This window comes from Haplochromis burtoni, unplaced genomic scaffold, assembly GCF_018398535.1.
Source record: "Haplochromis burtoni strain Fernald_Lab_line unplaced genomic scaffold, NCSU_Asbu1 Contig_823, whole genome shotgun sequence".
Taxonomy (NCBI): domain Eukaryota; kingdom Metazoa; phylum Chordata; class Actinopteri; order Cichliformes; family Cichlidae; genus Haplochromis; species Haplochromis burtoni.
In genome coordinates, this window is record NW_024583184.1 from 21,170 (window position 1) to 45,808 (window position 24,639).

Consider the following 24,639-nt stretch of genomic DNA (forward strand, 5'->3'; position numbering starts at 1 on the left):
AGCATTTTTCGGGCTTGTAGCAGCATGGGCTTGTAGCATTTTTCGGGCTTGTAGCAGCATGGGCTTGTAGCATTTTTCGGGCTTGTAGCAGCATGCTTCTATACAAAATACGCTCACCTGTTGAACATGAAGAGGAGGATAAACGGAACATTCACAAATAATATTACTTCCAGATTTACACAATGGTTATTAAATCTCAAAGATATAATTTACACCTGCGTAAATAAATAACTGACTAATAATTAACAGGCTTCCCAAAGACCTTTAAATAGATAATGAAGAACTGAGGTAAACAAATTAAATTAGTTACTGTTTAAAACCTGGTTACTGTCATTTGACCCAGCGTTTTGTGTTTATTATTATGATCTTATGTTCCAGTTTATTCTATGTATGTATTTGGGTTTAGACTTTTTAGTTGTTAGGGTTTTGGTTCTGTGCTCCCTCTGTGTCTGTATCGTGTCTCTGAGTCCAGTCTGTGTATTCTGTGTATTTCCTGTTTTACTTTGAAGGTCCGTTCCTGATGTCAGTGTATTCAGCTTGTGTCCTCCCTGTCTCCTCGGATTAGGCTGTATCGCCCTCCTGTGTGCTGTTTCCTCGTTTCCCTCTGTGTGTATTTATAGCATGTGTCCTCTTGTGTGCGTTATTGCTCCGTCTTTGTTCCTCCATGCGGTGTTACCTACGGTTACCTCCCTGAGTCACTCCCTCCGTGTCTTCTTGCGGGTTCAGGTTTCAGGGTTCAGTTTTATTAGTTTTCCCAGTTCGGAGTCGTTCTTAGTTCTGTTTCTCGCCACCCTCGCTTTTGGTTGTATGTCACTCTGCTTCAATAAAGCATCTCGCATCAGCCTCTAAGAATTTAGATTTCCTGCTAATCATTTACTGAGCCAGAAAGAATCCTGACCGTCTGAAGTGAGCGTCAGTAAGTCATGTAACTTTATTCAGTTTTTACAAATCACGTCTACGTGGCGACTACTCATAAATTACCCGTAAACCGTGTTTATATCTTGTGTGTATAACTGTAATCCTGTTGCAGATTTTTTTTCCATGTGCGCTCAAAGAGTAATGCTAACCCTTTCAGCTGTTTATAACTCACTGTTCTCTGGGAGCTTTGTGACTAAATCTGCATACATGAAGGATGTCGTTTTAAACAAAAACCCTGAATAACAGCCACCATAGTTTTTGTAGTTTTTAGGTAAAGTTAAGCTCAGTTAGATTTAAATAATCTTACTTGGTGCATTAAACAACTCACTGCCCGACTTCTTCGTACCAGAAACAATGGCATCAGCAACATCTCTGCCCAAGGACAACACTTCCTTCTCTCTGGCTTTGCTCAAACAGCTGAGCAATAACAACAAGACGGGAAACATCTTTTTCTCCCCGTTCAGCATCTCTTCAGCCCTGGCTATGGTGATGCTGGGGGCCAGAGGCAACACAGCCACACAGATGTCAGAGGTACAGTACACATGCTCACACACTAACACTAAAATTATATTGCAGAATAGTATATATAAAATTATATGCAGAATAGTTGTCAGAATAGTTGTAGTGGTACTCATTTAACACATGCAGGATGCTCTGATGTTAATCTGGGCAGCTGCTGGAAACCACTGTGACCATTATAACTGTATAAATGACCCTGACTTGTCTCCAGTGTATCGTATCAGTGGGATATTATTATAGTCTGAAACCTAATGTGAGCGACTGAGCTGGTTAGACATGAGGGCACAGTAACTCATACAAAAGTGATAATGTTGGACCCTTAAAAGAGGTCAAATAAGCTAAACTCAAGTCAACATGACAACCTAAATGAGAAAGTAAGTAAGTAAACTTTATTTATTAACCGCTTTTCACAGACAGGCAATCACAAAGCGCTGTACACAAATATTAAAATATTAAAATAAACAATAAAATCAATATAAACAATGTAAAAGATCAAATGTAAATAATGTAAAAGAAATATATTAACTGTTTTTTAAAAGAATCCACAGAGTCAAGCAAACGTAATTGTAGTGGTAAACTGTTCCACAGCCTTGGTGCAACAGACTGAAAGGCTCTGTCCCCTTTTGTCTTCAGTCGTGTACGGGGAACAACTAAGAGACTCTGAGTCTGTGAGCGGAGATGACGAGCAGCAGTGTATTTTAAAAGAAGCTTGGATAAGTAATCTGGAGCCTGGCCGTTTAGTGCTCTGTATGTTAAGAATTTTAAAGCGAATTCTAAACTCTATTGGGAGCCAATGTAAAGAATATAAGATGGGAGTGATGTGAACACGCTTGGTAGAGCGAGTTAGTAATCTGGCTGCTGCGTTTTGTATTGTCTGGAGGCGAGAGAGAGATGATTTATCCAAGCTAGTAAACAGGGAATTACAGTAATCTTTAAATTTTATCACCTTATTTACAAAGTAATTAAGGAACGTATTACAATCTTCATCAGAAAGCAACAGAGCATGCTGGGTTGGAGGAGAAACAATACTGTTGATGGTATCAAATAGAATTCTTGAATTATTTTTATGACGGTTTATAAGATTATTGAAGTAAGAGGATCTGGCCTCTTTGACTGATTCATTATATAGGTAAAGTAGTTCTTTAAAGTGCTCACGATGGACAGTCAGACCGGTGGACTTCCACAGACGCTCTGCTTTTCGATAGGAGCATCGAAGACCACGAGTCTGATAATTTAACCATGGTGTCCGGGAACTAACAGAGCAGTAACTGGTTTTGAGAGGAGCAACCTGATTTAGAATGGCAAGACAGTGTTCATTAAAAGAATTAGTTAGAAGCTCAACCTCGTTAGAGGAACTTTTAAAATTAAAAAGAAAGGAAAACTCAGAAATTATAGAATCGTCAATAAAGCGCCTGCGCCTAGTAGAACCTTGAGGATGGGACTCTGAATTAACAGATACAGTAAAAGAGACTGACAAAGTAACTCCAGAGTAATGTGGAAAAATAAACTGAGACTGAAACCAAACCAGTTTTCTGAGATTTATTAACAGAAAGTTCAAATCTTTCCAACGGGATCAATGCTGCACAAACAGTCTTCCTACTAGCTTTGAGAAATACACAAAATAATAACAGCTCCACTGTGTGGATACAGTCTTTGTTCATCTTTAAGGAGCTGAGTTACCACAGCCTGATATGAATGAAGACACAAAGTGCATCATGAGCTTGAATGCAGCTTACAATTAGTTGTTTTTCCCGTTTTCACACACTCACAAAGTTTTAAAAGGAAGTTACAGTTACATACTGTTACTACACAGAGGTTAGGAGAGTGAAACACATACTAAGAAAACCTTGTCAATCAATAAAATTAATTTCATTTTCTTTGTTGAGAAACTAAAGTTATTTCTGTGTCTCCTTCAGGTTGTGACACAGTAAGCTCCGTTTTTTGTTATTTGTGGCTTTTATTGGATAGTGAAGATGGAAACGCAGGGCTCATGTGAGCACTTATTGCTGATGTTAGGCTAAGTGAATCCAGATAACAGAAAGGTTCCCTGGGGATGTTGAAGAAGCTGGGCACTCAGAGGAAACAAATAATAACAAATTATCTAACAACAAAGAAAGAAAATCAAAAGTTAGTTTCTTTGTTTTAGATCCAGTCCAGAATTTTCTTCTGTGTCCTTCTTTGAATCCACTAAAGTGTTTTGTCCACAGTGCTTGCAAACCGAGGATTGTTGGGGTGATGTTCACAGCAGCTTCGCCCAACTTCTCACTGAACTCAACAGGACAGATGCTCCATTTACCTTCAGTGTTGCTAACAGACTGTACAGAGAGAAGTCCTGCCCCTTTACTCAGGTCTGTTTCTTGTGTTTTGGAGTAAATGAGAGGCAGAGAGAGAAATGCTGTGAGTTCTGACTGATCAGAATCTAAAACTGTGTTAATGATTGAAATGAGGCATGTGTGATTCAGCATGTGTGATCATGTAGCTATAACAGTCTTTTCTTATCATGTCAGCCTGAAGTAAATCAGAATCAGTGATGTCAGAGACTTTGCTGGAGTGAATTTACAAATGTGTCGTCTGTGGTTTCAGGAATTCTTAATACAAAGTAAGAAACATTACAGAGCAGAGCTGGAGTCTGTGGACTTCAAGACCAGGTCTGAAGAAGTCAGGATTGATGTCAACAACTGGGTGCAGCAACACACACCAGGTGGATCACATTTACACATGTACACACAATCACTTCATATAATGTCCAGTTCAAGTTCACATGTTTTTCATAAGCAGGACTCACTGCTCCTGCTAAGTCCCTCTAAGGTGAGGAGTGTGCACCTGTAAGGATACCATGAAAATACTGAATCCATTTTTCTCCTTCTGGTGTTCAGAAGTGATGGTAGCTGTACTTAACATAGTTTTAAAGAGTGAAGAAGCTTTACAGACCTGTGACCAGGGTTTGTCAAAGGGCTCCTTCCACCGTTAATCCTGATTTAACCCACAGTGATTCAAGCTGATTCAGCAGTGATCTCTGGATCCCAGAACCACCTTCCTCAGTGTCTGCACAGTCCTCTGTTCACTGGTTTCTTTTCAGCCAAACTCACTCACTGCTGCTTCTCATATTTTTTAATCTTCTTGTTTATGTATCTTTTTATATTTTATCTGTCAAACTCTTCCTGTCCCAGTCTCTCAGTGCAATATGAGTTCAGGTAGTTGAGTTTAATGAGTTTTGTGAAAGTTAGACTACAGCACAGCTTAAAATACCATCAGATTTTAATATTAACTCTTTCCTTCTATGAAAAACGTTTCTGGCTCCCTGCCTGTTTGTGCTGGCACAGCATTAATGGTAGTCTCTTTCACTTCCAAGGTGCCTGCCAGGCACCAGAATACTTTGTTTACATCCAGATGTGTTGACCTTGACTGAAGCTCAACTGAAGTATATGCCGAGCGTTGAGAATTGTGAAGAAATATAGGGAGGAGCGCCATCTTGTGGAACAGCACATTAATGTAGCTTTACCTGCTTATCTGATGTCCCTTGTTTACCTCATTCATCTTATCTCGTGTAGAAAAAGCAGGATTTATAAGTACTTCAATAATGAGTTGTAACATGTGTGCTGTAGTCATTAGCCAGAGTGGCTGTGCATCCTTACTTGTTCTAAATATTCACATGTTGTGCTGATGAATAGTATCTTCAGGTTTCACTAATAGTGTCATGAACCGAAGTTCTGTGCGCAAGCTGGACCCAGAAGCAGAACACACACACCAGGGTAGGAGAGAATAAAACCTAATTTTATTATAACTAAAGGTGTCCCGTGAGGGTAGCCGGAAAAAACAACGTGGAACCAGAAAAAACCAAAGGGCCGGGGAGGTGAGTCACACAGGGAACGCCGAGAGCGGGGCTGTGGGAGGCTGAAAAACAAAAGGAAAAACAGATTACTGGGGTGCGGAACAATGGCAGCATACGAGGGAGGGTGGAGTATGCGTCTTACGGTGATAGCCGGGCTGAGTGAACCAGAGGGGGGGGGGGGTCGAGGCGGCGGGGCTGATCGTGATCCAAATCTCAGGTGGACAGGCAGGTGGCTCACAAAAACGCCGAGTTGTGATCTGAGTACACAGGGCAAAACAGTGTTAGTTCAGATGGATAATTTGTCATAAGGGCTTTCCCGCAGGTGTACGTTACCGCATAGCGACGACTACGGACTGGCGTGGAGCAGCAGGTAGGGCAGGATTAAATAGTCCACCTGGTGATCGCCTGGGATGGGATGCAGGTGTGGGGTTAGCAGCCACGCCCGTGGGCGTGGGCATCCCATCAGCACCCCGGACGCCGGGCCGCGGACCATGACAAATAGTCAAAGAATATATTAAACAGTATTTGTAAAACTCATCATGTTTCTCTGGCCTACAAAGGCTGAAAGATTGTGGGGTCCATCGTGTTCTCATAGATCTGTGGATGAAAACTTTGCTGCAGTCTTTGAAGCTTTACTTCTCAATGTTTACACTTTGTTTTACTTTGGTCACCAGGTAACATCACAGAGGTGGTGGATGAAGATGATTTGAATGAACTGACCAGGCTGGTGTTGTTCACTGCCACCCACTTCAAAGGCATCTGGATAAATAATTTCTCGTGGTCTGAAACTTATGATGCTCAATTTTGGCTCAACAAGGTAAAAGTGCTCATCAAAACAGAACACTGACTATGAAACTATAACCTTGTAAAGTCTATATACCATTGCAGTTGTGGTTGGTCAACATGGACAGTTTCAAATCATGAGCAAATATACAAGTAATATCTGTAAGCCAAAGCTCAGATTTAAGACTGATGTTAAGGACCGGTTTCAGTTTCTCTGCTCTGCATGATGTCAGAAAGATCAGCCCCTCCCCTTTTGTTAAACAGGGACAGCCAATCAAAATGGCCTCAAGAGGAGGGAGCTTTAAAGACGAGGAGCCAAAATGATTAATGTGAGACTGCATTAAAGCCAAGTGTGAGATAAATAAGATTTATTTGGGAGTGTACGACATGCAAAGCTTCTTTACAAACTACTTTAATTAAAAGTCATGAGAATACATCTGTGACTGGAAATGAGTATTCATGACACACAGCTTCAAAGGCAAAGTTTTTCAGAGTGATTTAATTCATTTTTGCATCCAAGACATATTTCAATGAATATATTAAAAATGCTTTTAATTTCTTTTGTCTTCAGAATGACTCAAAGTCTGTGAAGATGATGAAACAGGAAGAAGACTTTGCGTGTACCTTCATCGAAGAAGCAAACTGCAAGGTAACCATTATATTTATTATATTTATATAAATCACTGGCATAATCAGATTTCACTGAGAGAGTGATTGTAATGTAAATGTATCAGTAGATTTATGTGCAGTAATGCTTGAAACCCTCTGCTGGACAGATTCTAGAGATGCCTTACTATGGGAAGGAAGTGAGCATGCTCATCTTTTTACCTGCAGAGATAGAGGATGATACAACAGGACTGGAGAAGGTAGAACACTTACACACTCGTGATGTTCCTGGTGACTCATTTCTAAGTCAACTAAACGAAGAAAACAAATCAGACTGACTGAAAACTGACAAACACTCAGATATTAAGTCAAATTTGAAAACTGCTCGACGTCCAGAACTGTGTAAACAAAGTCATTTGAAACTTTTAATGACATTCTTGAATGAATCATGTTGCTTAACTGTGCAGAACCTCGCATCGCACATTTACACTACACGTTAAACTCCAAACAGACGACAAAGAAGAAAAACATTTGAAATATATTAACTATGATATGAAAACATGTTTCTACTAAAGATGCTCATTCATTACTGAAATATGAAAAAGTAACAACTGAAAAATGAATAAACTGCAGCTGAAAAGTGTGGCACATTGTGCCATGCATCATGAATGATGGATGCCGTTCGAGAATTCATGACAATGACTTGAATAAAAGTTTACATTTAAAATAACAAAACAATAAGTCATCCATCAATTTTCTTGTGCTTATCTGATGTTGGGTAGCAGGAACAGCAGCCGAAGCAGAGAAGTCCTCCAGCTTATCTGGGCAAATGTTAAGGTGTTCCCAGTCCGGCCAATAGATTTATTCTCTCCAGCAGGTCACAGTGTATGCCTGGTGGGAACACCTTACCCTGGAGGTGCCCCCTCAGCTGTCTCCTTTTAAGCAGTGGCAACTCTACTCTGAGCCTTTTTTGAAAAACTGAACTCCTTTTAGAGAAAGCTATTTTCTGTCGGTTGCAGGTCCTATTTTTTCATCTTGTGGTGTCCTCAGGATTCCCATATGCTTGTTTGCCATTCACCTAGCGACCATTTTTGATCCGAGGACACCACAAGGGTTGCGTAGCAATAATAGGTAATTAAATAAAATAATGTTAACAGAAAAATCAGGCCAAGATTAACGAATTTATGGCGTTTCTCAACAACACTGCCACCACATTTGGTGGCAGATGGCTGCATAACATTTAGGACACAAAAATGTACAATTTATTGATAAATTTATTTTATCAATAAAATGTAAACAGTAAAACTGATTAAATTACTAGTACATCTGATACTAACTAGTGACAATAGCAATGATTACTTGACTAGTTGTACACATCCACCAATACACATAAACCACACACACACACAATCTCTAATAAGTGATATTGTTTCCATCCCAGCTGGAGAAGAAGCTGACCTATGAGAAATTTCTTGCTTGGACTCATCCAGGCCAGATGCAAACATGTTATATTGATGTGAGGCTGCCACGATTTACACTGGAGGAGACGTATGACCTGAACACAGTCCTGAGCAGCATGGGCATGGTGGACGCCTTTGATCACACGAAGTGTGACTTCTCTGGTGAGACATACATTTGCAGTTTGTTGGTGTTTATGAACAGAGTGTAGAGCAACAATGCTCCAGCAGTGAACGAGTTCTCCAAAAGACCATGGAGCTGCTTATTTCAGCAGATTGTTTATCTTGTTTGATGATCATACTACTGTGAGATTTTGAAAGCAGGATCTAAACTTTGTTGCTGGGTTTTGAATGGACTGGTGGACTTTTACATGACAGTCCTGATACTTTTATTGTAGATACATTATCTGAATTTCAGGAGTGGGACCACACCTCTAAACTTGGCCTTTACGGTTCTTATCTATATATGACAGCCTCAGCTCTACAAGCTGTTCATTCCCTGCCCCTTTTCAATTCTTTCACGTCTCATTAGCACATGGGGATCTGCCTGGCCCAGGAGCTGCCGCCAGTCCCCTCTGAGGTCTTCTCCAAACTGCTATTAATATTTTTAAGTCATTTGCCTTTATTTACTAAAAACGCTGTCAAAAATAAAATGAGGATGGGCCCAGCTAGTGAAATATTATAATACTGACAGACAGTCAGGGAGGTGTTCTGGCTTCCTCCTGCCTAAACTAGGCGTACTCTCTGACACTAATCACCAGAGGTGGGACCAAGTCATTGTTTTGCAAGTCTCAAGTAAGTCTCAAGTCGTTACCCTTAAGTCACAAGTCAAGTCTCAAGTCACTGGTGTAAAAGTCCGAGTGACTTTACTCTGACTTTGAATTTCAAGTCCTTTCGATTCTTTAAAAAAAAAAACGAAAAAAATAATGTTGCAGTTATGCTAAATGTAAATATTAGACCATGTGATTTTTAAATCTTGATTTTTCTCAACACATGATGAAATAGTGAACTTGGAAAATATACACAAATTGTGAAATTGCACCTCTATAAAATGCAGCTCAATTAAACTTAGCTCCAAGAATAATTTTCACCGACAGTTCTGAGATAAGCTGCATGTTATTCTTGGATGTGCTTGTAGGGCCGGCTTTAAAATAGCATGACAAAAATATCATACACATTAAAACCAAACAGTATCATCAACGTAGCCTGGACAAGATTTGCTCGTTAGATGAAGTCAGCTATCCCATCGTAGCAAAAGAGAAGCACCACCACCTACCGTTCTTTATGCAACTTCAACTGTCAGACAAAGTTGGAAGTTGTTCCATCTCTGTCTGTGATTCTCTACTTGCATGTTTTGTATATTGCATTTCGGGGTTTTTTTGTTGACTACTTCATAGTTTATGTACCTGAAAAAAATAACTCCTTGCAGCATTTTTGAGCATTTTTTTTTTCTTAAAAAAAAATCTGGTTAACTTGATTGGCTGTGCTACAGCTCACGCACACATACGTACGGAGTGTGGTTTGAATAAATGAATGAATGAATTGAATTAATGGTGCACACTTTCTATATAATATGCATGTTAAATTTTAGATTTGGGGTGAAATATCAAGTCTTTTCAAGTAAACCGGTTCAAGTCCAATTCAAGTCCGAGGTCATTGGTGTAAAAGTCCAAGTCAAGTCACAAGTCTTAGAACATTTTTTCAAGTCAAGTCTAAAGTCATAAAATTAATGACTCGAGTCCAAGTCATGTGACTCGAGTATCACCTCTGCTAATACTATATGACAATGTTAAGAAATATATCTAAAACACTTCTTCATAAAGACTCAGAGAAGAGAAACACACAGAACTTCTTGCTACAAGGGCAGCTCTCCAGAACTGAGACTCGCGCTGAGAAACTGCCCCGGTCTTTATTTATACTTCAGTGAGCGTTTGTTCTGTTTACATTGGAATGTGGAGGTGTGTGTTGTGGGGGGGGGGGGGGGGGGGGGGGGGGGGGGGGGTGGTCAGAGTGTGGCCCCATAAACGACTTCCCTTAACCTGCTGGTCTGGAAAATCCAACAGTTCATCTATATGTAAAAAAGCACTTAAACTAAAACTGACATAGCTACGTTAATCCTACCGTAAAACAATAAGACAAGGTACGACCTCTCTCATGCTCCTAGGATGTGGGGGTGAACACCCTAGAATGTTACAGACCTCCTAGGATGAGACATTCTTTCAATATGCCACCAACTATATACTTCTACACACAAATGGTTACATGCAGCATTCTACCATATGCAAACTTATTTCATTAAAAGATTATACTGACTACTAAGTACAATTTTCCTATTAACAGACAGGCTGTTGAAGTGACCTTATTAAGGTTTATTTTTGAGATATCACACTTTGACAGAATAGTAGAGAGGATAAAAGGGAGAGGATGAGGCATGCAGGAAATGGTCTGGAAACACTCAAACCCAGGCTCCTGCAGATCTTTTGGTATTTTAGTTGTCAGCTCAACCAGGTGATCTATATCACCACCTAGCCTTATCAGAATTTAATTTGAAAAAACCCTCTCAGATAAAAAGAAAAAAGAAAAAAAATGAAAATGCAGCATTATGTTCATTTAAAATGTTCTCCTTTCACTTCTCTGTCACAGGCATGTCTGGGCGCAAAGATCTGGTACTTTCAAAAGTCATCCACAAGGCTTTTGTGAAGGTCCACGAGAAGGCAACTGAGGCTACTTTTGTGGATATTTATTGGTGTGAGAATATGATGGGCAAAATAAGATGGGGCAATTGTGATTTAAAATCCTTCATCGCAGACCACCCCTTCCTCTTCTTCATCAGACATAACCCCACCATGAACATCCTGTTTGCTGGTCGGTTCTGCTGCCCTGTGTGAGCTCTGTGTCCTTTAGAGCAGCTCAGTACCAGAAGTCTTTAGTGTTTAGTTGGAGAACCTTTCAAAATCACTGCACAACAGCGCTGTATTCATATTAATATACAGCTCTATACTATCCGTTTTTTCTGTGTTCTGTATTTTCCTATTTTCAAAACTTTATCATCTTTAATGTTATCTGTTCCGATGTTTATATCATACTCTTCAAATGTCCCATCTCCTGTTCAGAAATTTATCAAAGAGTGTTTAGTGGCTGAAATGAGATGAATTGCATGACGTATAATTTATGTTTGAATCTTTATTTCTCGTTGACATCACACTGGCCAGTTAGGGACCACCAACAAGCCAGATGTGGTCCAGTTGCTAAAAACATCTTTAAAAAAAGAAAAAGAAAAGTAAAACATGTCATGTTAATTGTTTCTGCTCTTACTGTCTTTCTTTAATAACAGTGAAACAAAATCACTATATTTATTTAAACATAAAAGGGACGCAGATTTATATATATGCTTTGGTTAAACAAGTGCTAAGTTTTTCCAAATGTTGATGGAGGGGAGCCTATTGTTTTATTCCACTCATCTCGTGTCAGCCAATTGCTGAAGCTCTAGCCAGCTCTTGTCCCTTCTTAGCGCCAGCGCCCATGTTTTCAGTCTCTTGCTTTCTACAGCCGAGCAGAGCAGGCGGGCTTAAACGTTTTGAATTGGTAAGCTGGAGAAATGAACCTCTAGAGAGTGAAATACCATTTAAACTGGTATTGTTCACGAAGTACGTTTTTGCTTTTGTTGTCGTAAAGGACAGAGTGAAAACGAATGGTTTACTGAGAAACGCCAGAATCTCAGGCTAAAGCTCACAAAACTATTTTGACAACCACCAAAGAGCTAAAACAGTAAATGAGAGCAGGTACACGGATTCCTCACAAAGGCAACGCGGACCCGACGCATCAGAATCAGTGAGATGTGGCTTTCTCACCCGATGGCACGCCGTCAGTGCTGAAAGCCGACAGCTCACTGATTCTGATGCGTCGGGTCCGCGCTTTGTGTTTACATCTTTGGGATTTTTTTGCACTAGATTCTGTTGCTGCAGGTTTTGTCTCTCTCCAACCAAAATTGACTGAACCAGCAGCAAAAGAAGATCAAAACTAAGCTTCACATTTGATAAACATCGTCATTAATTCCCTCTTACTTTTGCTATTTTGCTTTCACCATGATAAAAATCACACTTCCTGCACAGCTTTCTCTCTCAGTGTACTGCAAGAACAGTTTCCCATCCTAAATCTATTTTCTGCATTATTTGTTCGCTTATTACGCACAAGTCATGTAGAGTGCTGTCAGCCACTGGTTTTGTTTTCCCCAAAAATGACCTCCAACAAGAAAGCCTAATTTCTGCTGTTTAATAGCAAAGAAACTCATTTTTAAAAGTATGCCAAATTGCAAAATGCTTAGCTGTGTCTTTAATAAAACCTCTGTAACTTTGCTCTGCTTCACTTCAGCAGCATCAGGTAATGTTCATATGTTGATTCATGGTTTTCTTCAGTTTTTGTTCTATTGCAGAATATTTTTAAGGCAGTTATCTGCTATAAAAAGCCAGGCCTGGAAAATCTCCTTCATGTTTTTCTGTGTTTTATCCTCAGTTACTTTGACACAAAGACATCTGCTGTGATGCTCACACCTCTGATGAAGTCTCACAAGTGTCAGTACTGATAAATGATCAGAATTATAATATTTCGGACTGTCTGAGGCAAAATTGAATCGAATCGGGACCTTGCGACTCATAATCGAATGGATTATAGAAATCCGTGACGATACCCAGCCCTAGTGAGGAGCCTAGGCCGGACAGAAGTGGATGTAGCTGTGGGTAATCAGAAAAGATGAAAAGAACGATTGATAACGTAAGTTAAGGCCTGATCCGTCTGAAATTCATAGCCAGTGCTCTGACTTGGAGCCATCAACCTCTGAATGGTGAAAAAGCACAGTATATCCAGAAAACACATAATATGCCGCGATAAATGCACTGCCCAAATGTTCCCTCTCCTCAATGCCTTTCAGCGGCAGGCAGCAGCAAACAGGTCGATGATGATTAAGTTTAATATTGTCTCAAATACTGCCAAAGCACTTTAAGCACAAGCACTTATTCAGTAACGTCTTTCTTGTAGAACTGGGCTCCAAATAAAGAACTTTGTGTTGACAAGATTGTTATTTAATCATTTACAAATCAATATTGTCTGTATGGACACCACGACAGGCACCAACCACCTTGAGGCCGCAGCTCAGTGAAGCAGCTTCGGCAATGGCAAAGTCCAATAATGAAAAACTACTCGGGTTCAGCTCAGGGAGGCCGTTCCTCCCAATCACGCCCTTCCAGGTACTGTCGTTGCCCACATCAGCATTGAAGTCGGGCGGTGGAAGGAATACTTCGAGGACCTCCTTAATCCCACTTATGTGGAGGGAACAGAGTCTGGGGACGAGGGGGATGAACCACCAATCTACGGGGTCCATGGTTTGGCTGGAACGTTCTGTCAGGGTTGACGGAAACTCAGGTGCAGACTTAAGGAAAAGAGCAAGGAGAGTTTATTTCCATTTAAAAAAGCAAAACAAAAACAAAACTGATTGACTATATACAGAATGTGAGGAGAGTTCAGGGGTTCTGGGGTTCCACGGGGTAGGTGAGGGGAAATTCCACACATTCTCTCCAGTTCACTCCCAAGCTGCTCTTCGGCCACGCCACACACGCTCTGCTCCTGCCACACAAAACGCTCCTCTTCACTTCACTCACACTCGGGAAAACCAGGGACGAGAATCAAGGACCAAATTAAACCAGAGCCACTCTGTGCTATCTTTGATGTGGTCTAGAACCTGAATCTGCCCAACTCTAGACTCAAACTTAAACTTTTCATTACTGCTGGCCAGGCGAGCTATTTTGCTTTAGTGGGAAGACTCTTGCATGCGCAATGGGTAAAAGATATAATGTCCTGTATGGATTTAGAAAAAAATTTAATATACAGTTTGTGGGTCAAAAAACACATTTTATAAACTGTGGTCCCCTTTCCTGGGCTCCTTTAAGCTGAACACAGCTTCAACCATCTGTTTGTTGTTAGTAACGCCGTTACTTGTAACGCTGTTATTCCCATCACTGTTCATATTTGACTAAAACCTTTTCTCTCTTAGTTCCTCGGATGCTACTGTCGCGGTCTGCGGAGGCAGACCGTGCGGTGGTGTGTGTGGTGGACCCAGGTGCGAACACACGAGAGTAGACTCGAGTAAACTTAACTGAAAGCGAGCCTTTATTGTGGCTGGTGACAAGGAGTGCAGACAAGGCAGAAACGCAGTGACAAACTAAACTATGACTAAACTGGGAAAGTAAAACTAGGAAAAAACTATGAAGACACAGGAAACCATAACTATGAATACTAAGACTGGCTGTGACAACATGGAGGGTGGAACACAGACGACGCGATAATGACATTCAGAAAACAGAGGACTTAAATACACACATGAGGTGATCAGGGGAAGTGGAGACACATGAGGAAACAGCTGACTAGGATAAACATAATGATGCACAGGCAAGAGTAAAACTAACCACATGAACACAGAACATAAGCCCCTTTTCAAAATAAAACAGGAAACATGCAGACTTAGACACGACAACACAACTTAACAGGCCTAACACGTATGACAGACTAGACAAGGAGCCAAACATAACCACAGAGACAAGACACATGAACCAGGGAAACTTAGTACAGGGGAGATGACATAACTAAGAAACAGGACTACACAGTAATCTAGAAATTAACTAGGTGCACTAAGCTAAGGCACACAATAAATATAAAAGATACATAAACTCAACACTGGGTCGCTTGACCCAGGACCATGACAGCTGCTGGTCTCGTCTGTAGTTCCTGTGGTCCTGTTGCTCCTGCTGGTCTTGTTGGTGGTCTTACTGGTGCTCAGGAGAAGGAGGCAAACACAGCAGGCCCACATCCACAGCAGAGGTCAGTGCTCACCAGAACAAACAATATATTGGATGAAACAGCAGCTTTGTTTAGATCATGATGTCTAGAGGAATCTGCTTTGCTCTGTTTCAGTCATTCTAAAAACCTGCAATGAAGAAGATGACGTCAGTGACGAGGAGAGGATCTATATCAGGCCTGCCCAATCCCAGTCCTCGAGAGCTACTATCCTGCAGCTTTTAGATGCATCCCTACTCCAACACAGCTGAATCAAATGGTTTGATCTCTTCAGCATGCCATCATGTTTGGCAAAGGCCTGATAACAAGCCATTCATTTGATTCAGGTGTGTGGGAACAAGGATGCATCTAAAAGCTGCAGGACGGTAGCTCTCGAGGACCGGGATTGGGCACCCCTGATCTATATGAATGTTGAGACACTGAACACCTACAGGAATTTTACCAAACAACCGGAAGGAGTGGAGGAAGAGGAAACAGAAGAGAAAGAGATAAAAATCCCATCAATAGAAGTGATTTTAGTCTAAATTGAGCTGTACCTATAGTGTACTTACATTTTTTTAAAGTGTAGAGTAAAATAATACATAAAGCAAAGTTGTTTTTATTGTGAAGCCTGAAAAAGATTTGTCTTTTTGATTATTAGTAAAAAAAAAAAAACTTCTTGGAGTATTTAGAAATTAATTGCACAATATAGCTGCTGCTATCCCTAATACAGTGACCTACAGCACACACCTGTATTTGTCATTCAGGCCACTCACCTGTCTGACTGTTACATACAGTCTCAGTCTTCCACATCATCATGTAGAATGCATCTTTAGCCAACTTAGCATGAGATGTTGCTCAGTATTAACCACATATTTCAACGGATATACACAAACAGATACACACAAGCCAGCGTGCATTATGGCACCTTTTAACCAATAGCTTCTGCTTTCCTGGCATCAAACCACCTCTTTTCTGTCTTTGAAAAATTCAAATTACTGCTTTTTGCTTCTTTGTAGTTTTCCCAAAATATGAGTAGATAAATAAGTTAACCCAGTTGAGTTATTACAAATCATGCTTAATTTTAGCAGTCAGTGTAAATTATGTGTGCAGGAACAAGTGTTGGTTTTGACCATTTCTTTTTTTATATTAAAGAGAAGTGGAACAGGTGGCTTTGCAGCCTTAAGAAAATCTTCATTGATAAAAACACAAAGCTTAGCTGTAACACACTCACCTATGTATTTATTTCTATTATTGTAGTTATTTTGTCTGTGTCCCTGTAAAGAAATATGAAAAGCCAGTATGATTTTCACATTCCTTTTTGTTAACTAAAACATTCAAACAAAAATGTCAATTAGTTTTTAGGGAGCACAAAATATTCCAGCATGCAAAATGCTGTGAAAGAATCAACAACAAACCAATGAAATTCTACAATAACTGTAATATCGCTCAGGTAGCAGGTGAGGTATTTCAGAAAATCCAGCTGAGCATGCTGCAGCTATTATGCACCGCTAACACCTGCTGCTTACTGAATTTGACCAAGAAGCTATACTGCCCTCAAGTGGAAGAGAATGTAACTGTTAGGTCTACACTTATAGTGTCACGGTCCTGGGTCCCCTGACCCAGCGTTTTTAGTTCTTTGTGATGTTTGTATTATTGTACTTGTGTGAGTTATTCTATGGTTTCTAGTTTCGATCCCTTGCCCTTCATGTTTCTCTGTGTCCCCTCTGTTCTGTGTAGTCTGTGTCTGCATGTTTGAGTTCCCCTCTGTGTCTCTCGGTTCTTGAGTCCTCTGCCTTATGGTTTATGTCTCTGTGTTTCTTAGTTGCTGTCTCCACTGTGTCAAGTTCGCGTCTCTGTGTGATCCTTCCTGTTTTACTTTGATGGTCCGTGTCTTATGTGAATGTGTCCTGCTTTCCTTGTCTCGTCAGTCCTGATTTCTCCCAGCTGTGCCCTCCTTCTGTGTCTCATTCCCCTCGTTACTTCCCAGTGTATTTAAACCCTGTGTTTCTCTGAGTCAGTGTCGCGTTGTCCCTCATGCTGTGTGGATCGCCCTGTGGCTCTCTGTGAGTTCTTAGTTTGTTGTTTCCCAGTTTAGTTTGTTTGTCCTACCAGCAAATAAAGCTGTGATTTTTGAGTTCATCCCCTGAGTCTGTGAGTCTTGCATTTTGGGTCCAACTCCTGCCTGCCGCGCAGAACTTCGTGTAAGTTCTGCACCCTGCTAATCATCTTGCACAATGACAATCATATTGATCCACAATTCTCCAACAGTAACTGTTCTGCCTGTCACAATGCTACGCTCGCTCGGAGTACCAATCAGGTGAATTTGGATAATCTTCCATGGCAGCAGTGGTTGAGAAACACTGCTCTATAGACACAGACCCTCTGCATTTATTTTACTCAAACTTTCCTATATATTTTTTATACAATGCCATTTGTCTAGACCTCACTTGTGCTCATTTGAGGTCATGATAGAGTTGACGCATGTCTTACATTCATGGCTTTAAAATAACAGCTATGAAGCAGTGATGTGTCATGTTAGCTGCTTCTCTCCTGTGTTTGCTTGACTGGTGGGAGCTCAAAGATGCAACAAAGAGAGGAGGAAAGTAATTGGAGATGTAAAATCTGAGAAGTGAAAAGATCGTGAATGTTTTGTTTCCTGCATTTGTTCATAGTTTACTGATAAATGTACACTCTTCGTGGAAAATTTGAAAGTATCAGAGGTCTGATCTGAGTGCCTGAAACATTTGCACAGTGCAGCATGTTTTTGGGACAAGTCTTTGCTTTTGAGTAAGTTTGTCGTCATTTCACACTGACTGGTCTGCTGAGCTTGTGTTTTACTATAGACTGAGACGTTGCTGTGCATCGGCTCATAGTGCCAAACTTTGCTAATTCGTACCTCAATCATTACTTGTGCTAATTTTAATTATTTAATTGCTGTCCAGTATCTCTATAAAGTAAACAGTTTGATGATGTTTTGATTCTTCTTTTATACTTTTAATATACTGTATTTGTCTGATTTGTGACTGGCCATATCAAATAAAGATATGTTTGTGCTTAATCAAAATATTTACAAATGAGATTTAAATGTCTCTATAAAGCAATAGAGACATTTAAACTGACTGATCTACTGATTCTTTACTTTTTTTGTTAGCTAAACTATATTTCTCTAATGGACAGGTAAGGTAGAATGAAATTACAGGAAAAAAAGTCAACATAACAAACCAGTGACCAATAACCTCTATTGGTTGGATGGTTTGTTTTAGCTCAGAGGCTCAATGACTCCAACAAACAGAGGCATGACAGTCACAATCTGGTGTCAGTCATCCTACTGTGAATTAGTTACTGACACATAATACCAGACATCTACAAGCAGGAGGAGTAAGTTTTTCAGTGTCCTGCAATACTGTGCCAAAGTCTGGAACCACTCTTCATTTTTCAGTATTTTGTTGATAAAATGGGAAGTACAGATACAGCTCTATCAAGCTTGAATACCTTTATTCTTCAACACAGCCTGAAATCTCTTAGGCAGCTTTTTTATCATTTGTTTAAGTAGTCATCGGGAATATTTCCCCAGTATGAAGCTAAATGTGTTGCAAAATATTCTTGAAGGACATTCAAAGCTCTTCTTTGGATGTGAGGTAACTCTTCAGCCATATAGTTTTTTGTCCTCAACTTGTCCAGTTTGAACACAGCAGCTCTTTTAGAATCACTTTTTTGTTGCACAAAACAAAACTGTTTAATGTCTTTGTTATCTTTGGCATTTTTCATAGATTCAACCAAAGAAACCGTGATAAATTGTGTTTTTGTAAAAAGCTGCTAGGAACTGTCTAATAAAACTATTTAAAGCTGTTTCTTGTTCTGTGAATACACAACACTAGTTCATTCTCAATGCATGAATCATTCATAAGTCTGTGTTAACTAGCTTGATAAAAACAAACCAACAAACCTTGCAGTGAAGGTGATTTGTGTAATGGACTGAACATTTGACTACTTTGAGTTGGATTTGCGCCTCCTAGTGGTCAATTCAAAATCATGTTTTGGTAAATCAAGTTATTATGAGTGGAAGTAAAATTCCCCAAGTTAAGATTCAATTTGAAGCCACATCAGTTGCTGTTGCTGACTATGTAAACATCCTGCATTTACATGCTGTTCAGTGTTTCATTATCCTGGTTTACTGCCCCCATTTTTTTTGGGGGGGGGGTGTGTAAACCTGACTGACAGGTTCTCTTTTAGCATGCATTGTATACAGTGACAGTAATACAGTGTGCATTCATCTGTTGAGCTCTTCCTCTGTTGAAAATGCAATTCGAGCTAGATGGAAGATTAAAACAAAAGAAGTCTCTGAGAACCACAACACGGAAAATGAATGCATGAGGCAAAGCGTGGGAACAAAGAAATAGTTTTCAGACAGATGAGGATGCAGGAATTTGGAAGTTTGAACTTTTTGTCAGGCATAAAAAATAAATAAATATAACAATTCTTCCATTGTTATTTCCATCCTGCAAAGTGAGTTATGTGGAACAAATCTCTTAACACGACAAAACAATGAAACATATTTCTGAAGAGGGAAATAAAGGAAAGCATGATACCAGTCTGTGTAAGAGCAAATAGAAAAAAACAGAAAACAGCTTTCACATTTTCATCTGTGACATCCGTACAAATTCATCCTCTTCATTTAAATTCAGCATATCTGTTACAATAAAAATAAAATATACACTTTTAAAAATTGCAGAAAAACGTAACACAAAATGAAATCAGGACACTTTGACACTGTGCTTCCTGTTAATTACAACTTCTTTGCAGACTAATAAGAGGTTTATTCACCTGACACTAGTGCAGCTCCTAGAAGCAAAATATCAAGTATTTCACTCACAGCAAAGTAGTGTAGTAGTAGTGTGTATGATCAGTGTTGGGGAGTAACGGAATATACGTACCGGTGTTACGTATTTAAAATACAAAATATGAGTAACTGTATTCCGTTACAGTTCCCGTTTAAAAAGGTGGTATTCAGAATAGAGTTACTTTGTTGAAATAAATGATTACACGGCGGTCTTTTCCTGTTTCATATGTTAGGCAGTCCCCTCTCTAGTTTTGGTAATTCCACACCAGAACAAAACACTCATTAAGAGGCTCTAATGCCTTTGTCTCAATCTCGCGGCCCATGTTAGCTCTACTTGTGCCCACATAATGACGTGACGAAATATTTAAAAAAATTATTTAATATGAAGGCAATAGGCAGAGTGTTACAGGCATAGACCTAAAGAATGTAAGTGTTATTAGGACTCAACTGTACACTGTGTTCGTGTACATTGCACATTGTTCTTTGCAGTAGGAAGAGTTCAGTCTTTGTGAGCTGCATGGATGACATACTGCACAGGCTTCCTTTTATGGGCGTCTAAGTTAATGTTGGGTGATTCACATTAGCAACCACTGCATTATTATTTTTAGCCTTCATTCATTATACTGCAGGCTGTGGCGGTTGAACAGGTTAGTTGTGCTGCGCTGTGCACCCTTTGCATCTCTTCTTGGTTGTCATTGCTTGCCTTGAATCCAAAGAATCTCTCTTCTTATGTACCAGAAATTTGAATTCCGTTGCATAACTGTGTTTTAATGTAGTGCCACTTGTCCAAACTATTTCAGAGCCTACGATGCAAGTTCAGTTTAGCTTGAATAACTTTATGTGATCTGGATTTACCTAACCTAACAAAGGCAATAAGGATCATTTTCCACTGAATGCTAGAACGAGGGTAGTGCAGTGGTTGATACTACAGGTCCTGGATTTGAATCTAGTCTGCATGCAGTTTGCATGCTCTCACTGGGTACTCTGGCTTCTTCTGGTGGTCCAAAGACATGCATGGGGTTAGATTAACTGTTGATTCTAAATTTCCTGTAGGTGTGAATAGATGTCTGCCTTTATGTATTAGCCCTGTGACAGATTGGTGACTCATCCAGGGTGTGTCACAGCTGGGCTTCTGCGACTCTGGATTGAATAAGTGGGAAAAATGGATGGATAGAAGATAAAGCTACAATATTAGAACATATGAAGAGGTTAAATATACAACACAGACTGAAAGAAACACAGTTGCTACAGACAAATCACCAGTTTGTGAGTGTGTGAGAGGAAAAAGCACTGTATGAATGTGTGAGCTCTTTAAGACTGGATAAGATCTGCTTTATGAATAAAGTCTTGTTTATGTGAAGCAAGGAAAGAAAGCCAAAAAAAGAGAGAATAAGATATCTGATTATTACTGAATATTTCATAAATGTTGTAAAGATTGTTTTAGTTTTTATTCTTTCACGTCCTACCTCAGTCTGAGAGAAAGTACAGAAAAACAGAATTCAAATAGTCAACATGCAAATTGGATGAAAGTACAAATATAGATTGTAATAGAAAATAAAACAATGAAATTATAAAATTGTCTGCAACAAAAAAATAAAATTTATACATTAGAGAACTGAGAAATGTCTTGAGGCTATTGTAAGACTCTCCCACGCTGCACACAGATGTTTGAAGGATCTTTCAGGAATAGTGACACTATTTTCCAGACAACTGATTGTTCATTAGGTGGTATACCTGCTGATCCAGAATGAGTTACCATAGTGAAATACACAGGCAATAAATCAACCACCTAAACCCAGGGTTAACCTTGAAGTTGCCTGGAAAAGACAAAATCCAGCTTCTTGCACAGGCCTCTGCTAGAGGTGGACAGATCACTCCAAATGTCCATAGTATTAAGAAAAATGCTGGTATTGGATTGATAGTTTGCTTCTGTCCTCTAAGTTCAGTACCTATGTTATCCACTGAGTTTTGTTTAATAAATAAATGAATAATAAATAAATAAATATTATTATTGAATGAAGGAATACTGGCCCCATATCTACTTGGTATTGGATCGACACTAAAATTTGCAGTATCGCACAGCGCAGCCTCTGAACTTTAGTCGTCAGTCTCTGCAAAACGTTTTCTCCTCGAGGTCGCATGCGCTGTACCTCACTGACTAAACCTCACTTTAAACTTGTACTTTAAAGTACTTTAACTGGAAAAAGGTTTCTCCCCCTTGCATTGAAGGGGTACAATACAATACAAAATTGTATTGTATTGTATTGTACCTAAAACTCACAGCAGGCGTTACCCCTGCTCCTGTACAGTAAGTGACGAAGTGGTTTTTCTCTGGAATTTTTCCATTCGGCTTCCGTACAGTGATGTTCGAGAACGCGGAAGTTCACATGGGGCGTGCCGATTTGTAAATAAAAAGCGATGCTGCACGCAGAAGGCTTGCCATCACAGAAAGACTCCTGATCGCTTGAAGACCTCGACAAAAGTCTGCGTTGGTAAGTGACAGGCTGTGCACTATGGGACGCATTGTTTTTATCTGGTGTGCAGATGGTTGGTGTTACTTGAATGCAGCACAATAATTTTCAGATGACGTCAACCAGATATGTGGAAAAATCCAAGTTATATAGTCGCTCAGATTATGCAGTCCCTGTACTGAATTTAAATTCTGTGTAAAGAACTTTAATCATAGTAATGATCGATGATAGCAATATAAGATTTCTTCCCCCATGTGCACTCAAAAAAAGGGATGTTTATATGTGACTGACAAATGTGGAAGTTGAACTGTTGCTTGGTGTATTTGCAGTCTGCAGGTAAATCTGCATACACACCACCAAAGATGCACGTCATTCTAATTCCCGAAACAATAATCACATCTTTTCTGTTGTTGTGTTTTGGGGGGTTAGGTAAAGTGAACCATAATTCACTTAATTAATCCTACTTTAGTGCAATAATTAACACCTTTGCCCTCTCTTTTTTTATACCAGAAACAATGGCATCTGCAACCCCTCTGTCCAAGGCAAACAGTGCCTTCTCTCTGACTTTGCTCAAAGAGCTGAGCAATAACGACAAGACGGGAAACATCTTTTTCTCCCCGTTCAGCATCTCTTCAGCCCTGGCTATGGTGATGCTGGGGGCCAAAGGCAACACAGCCACACAGATGTCAGAGGTACAGTCGTGCAGCTGCCTTTGTTAAAGATTGTATGCAGCTTGTTGAAGCTGGTTCAATTCTACCCTATGAAGCTTGTTAGCTTACATTTTGTGATGTGTTTCATTGCTTTTCTGCTTTACGCACTTGTGGATTTCCCTCCAAACACCGTTAAAATCCATGGCTTCTGAAATGACCCCTTTCATTTACTTAAAGAGCTCTGAGAGGCCGTTTCAAGCAACGTTGAACATTAAAGCTCCATGACGATAGGGCGTCGAATTTGATCTTTAGAAAGCCGCAAAGCTACTGTGTGACTCACCAAGCTCTGACTTTCAGTGTCAGGAAAAAGGACAAAGATCTGTACTGTTCAGCCTTTATGAGGGTCAGCCCTGTGCTGCGTTACTCGGGGAACAGGATCCATAAAATGGAAGTGTAAGAGCAATAAAGCTTCAGGTAATCCGTACGGGTTATCAGTTCCCTTTGTGCAGCGGGCATGCCCATTTGTCTGGCTGCCTGGATTTCATAAGCAGGCACTTGTCCAAGCTGAGGCACTAAATGGAAACGGCTGGAAGAATATTTGACGCAGTCTATGAAGAAGTAATACACTACCCTAACTAAGACATATCAGGCACTGAAGCACATTTGTGGAAACATAAAATGCATTTGAACTTGCATTGTTTATAGAAATTAGAGCTATGCTTTTAGCACCTTATGGAGAAGAAGGCTCACGCTGTGGAGCATGCCCTGCATTTCAAAGGTCTTTAGACATGAGATTGACAATCAGTGTATTGTTAGAGTAAAAATTAAATAAGAGATACTGAGGGATTTTAAAGAACTGCCCATCTGGTTAAATAAACAGCAGAGAGGCCTTATATTCAGCAGGAGTAGCTGGTATGGAAGTTAACATTCACTAAGAAGATTGTGACAAAAGGATTCCTGAAGTCAAGCCACACCCAGCTAAGTCAAGCTAGTGGGTGTGGGTGTGTGGGAGAGAGAGGGCCTCCACGTGTATCTGGTCATTTGAAATGATAATGCTCTGAAAGATAATGGATTTATTAGAGAGTACCTTGAACGAAAAGTTTGAAGAAATTCCTTGAAAACAATCACAGCAGTTGACATAGAAAAGCAAGATTAATGCAAGCTGTCTCTTTTCTTGTGTAGCTGTAGGTAAACAGCTACTTTTCACACAGATGTGGCTTCTGCAACTGAGCTGCACCAAGAGTCAAAGCAGGGAAGGAGCTAAAAGATAACTATGAAGGCTAATAAGAGTAGTAATTGAGATTTGATGCATAGTTAAACTTTCTGTGGGGTGTATTTAAAAAAAAAAAAAAAAAAAAGCCTGCGGCAGAAGTTCAAGTGGAAAAACAAAGTGCAATCACATTCTTCATTTTGTGAGTAAGTGTCAGTGACTGTACGATTGTTGGGCAATCGTTCGCTTGACAAATATTGCAGTCGATTGGAGTGAGTAAGAAACACACAGGAGCACTGACGTTTCCTGATTTTGCACAAACTTGTCATTTATCTCCTCAACAAACAACATTAGTGCAATAATTCAGTCCTGTTTAGCAATGCACATACGTGGGCGTGATTACTCAATCAGGGTGTAGCTAGAGACCACCCACAATTCTGAATCTATGAAATAAAATCTGTTTTTGCCTCACACATACTGGATAGGCTCCAGTCACCCCACCCCTGCAACCCTGTATTGGAAGAG

General features: G+C 39.9%; 1 protein-coding gene across 6 annotated transcripts in view; it reads left to right on the forward strand.

Moving 5' to 3' along the window:
* The first annotated feature begins 24 nt into the window (after positions 1-24).
* LOC102293571 (leukocyte elastase inhibitor) overlaps positions 25-24,639 on the forward strand; it is a 31,103-nt gene continuing 6,488 nt past the window's right edge. For 3 of the 6 annotated variants that reach the window (XM_042215789.1, XM_042215791.1, XM_042215793.1), the window contains exons 1-2: positions 22,129-22,275; positions 22,765-22,946. In XM_042215789.1, coding sequence (XP_042071723.1) covers positions 22,770-22,946 — 177 coding nt within the window. In that variant the 5' untranslated portion in view covers positions 22,129-22,275; positions 22,765-22,769. Of the gene's footprint in view, positions 917-1,267; positions 1,450-3,644; positions 3,786-4,020; positions 4,139-5,943; positions 6,087-6,623; positions 6,702-6,828; positions 6,919-8,099; positions 8,281-10,758; positions 11,420-22,128; positions 22,276-22,764; positions 22,947-24,639 lie in introns of those variants that run through there. The other 3 variants (XM_042215792.1, XM_042215790.1, XM_042215794.1) reach the window with 3 other exon arrangements.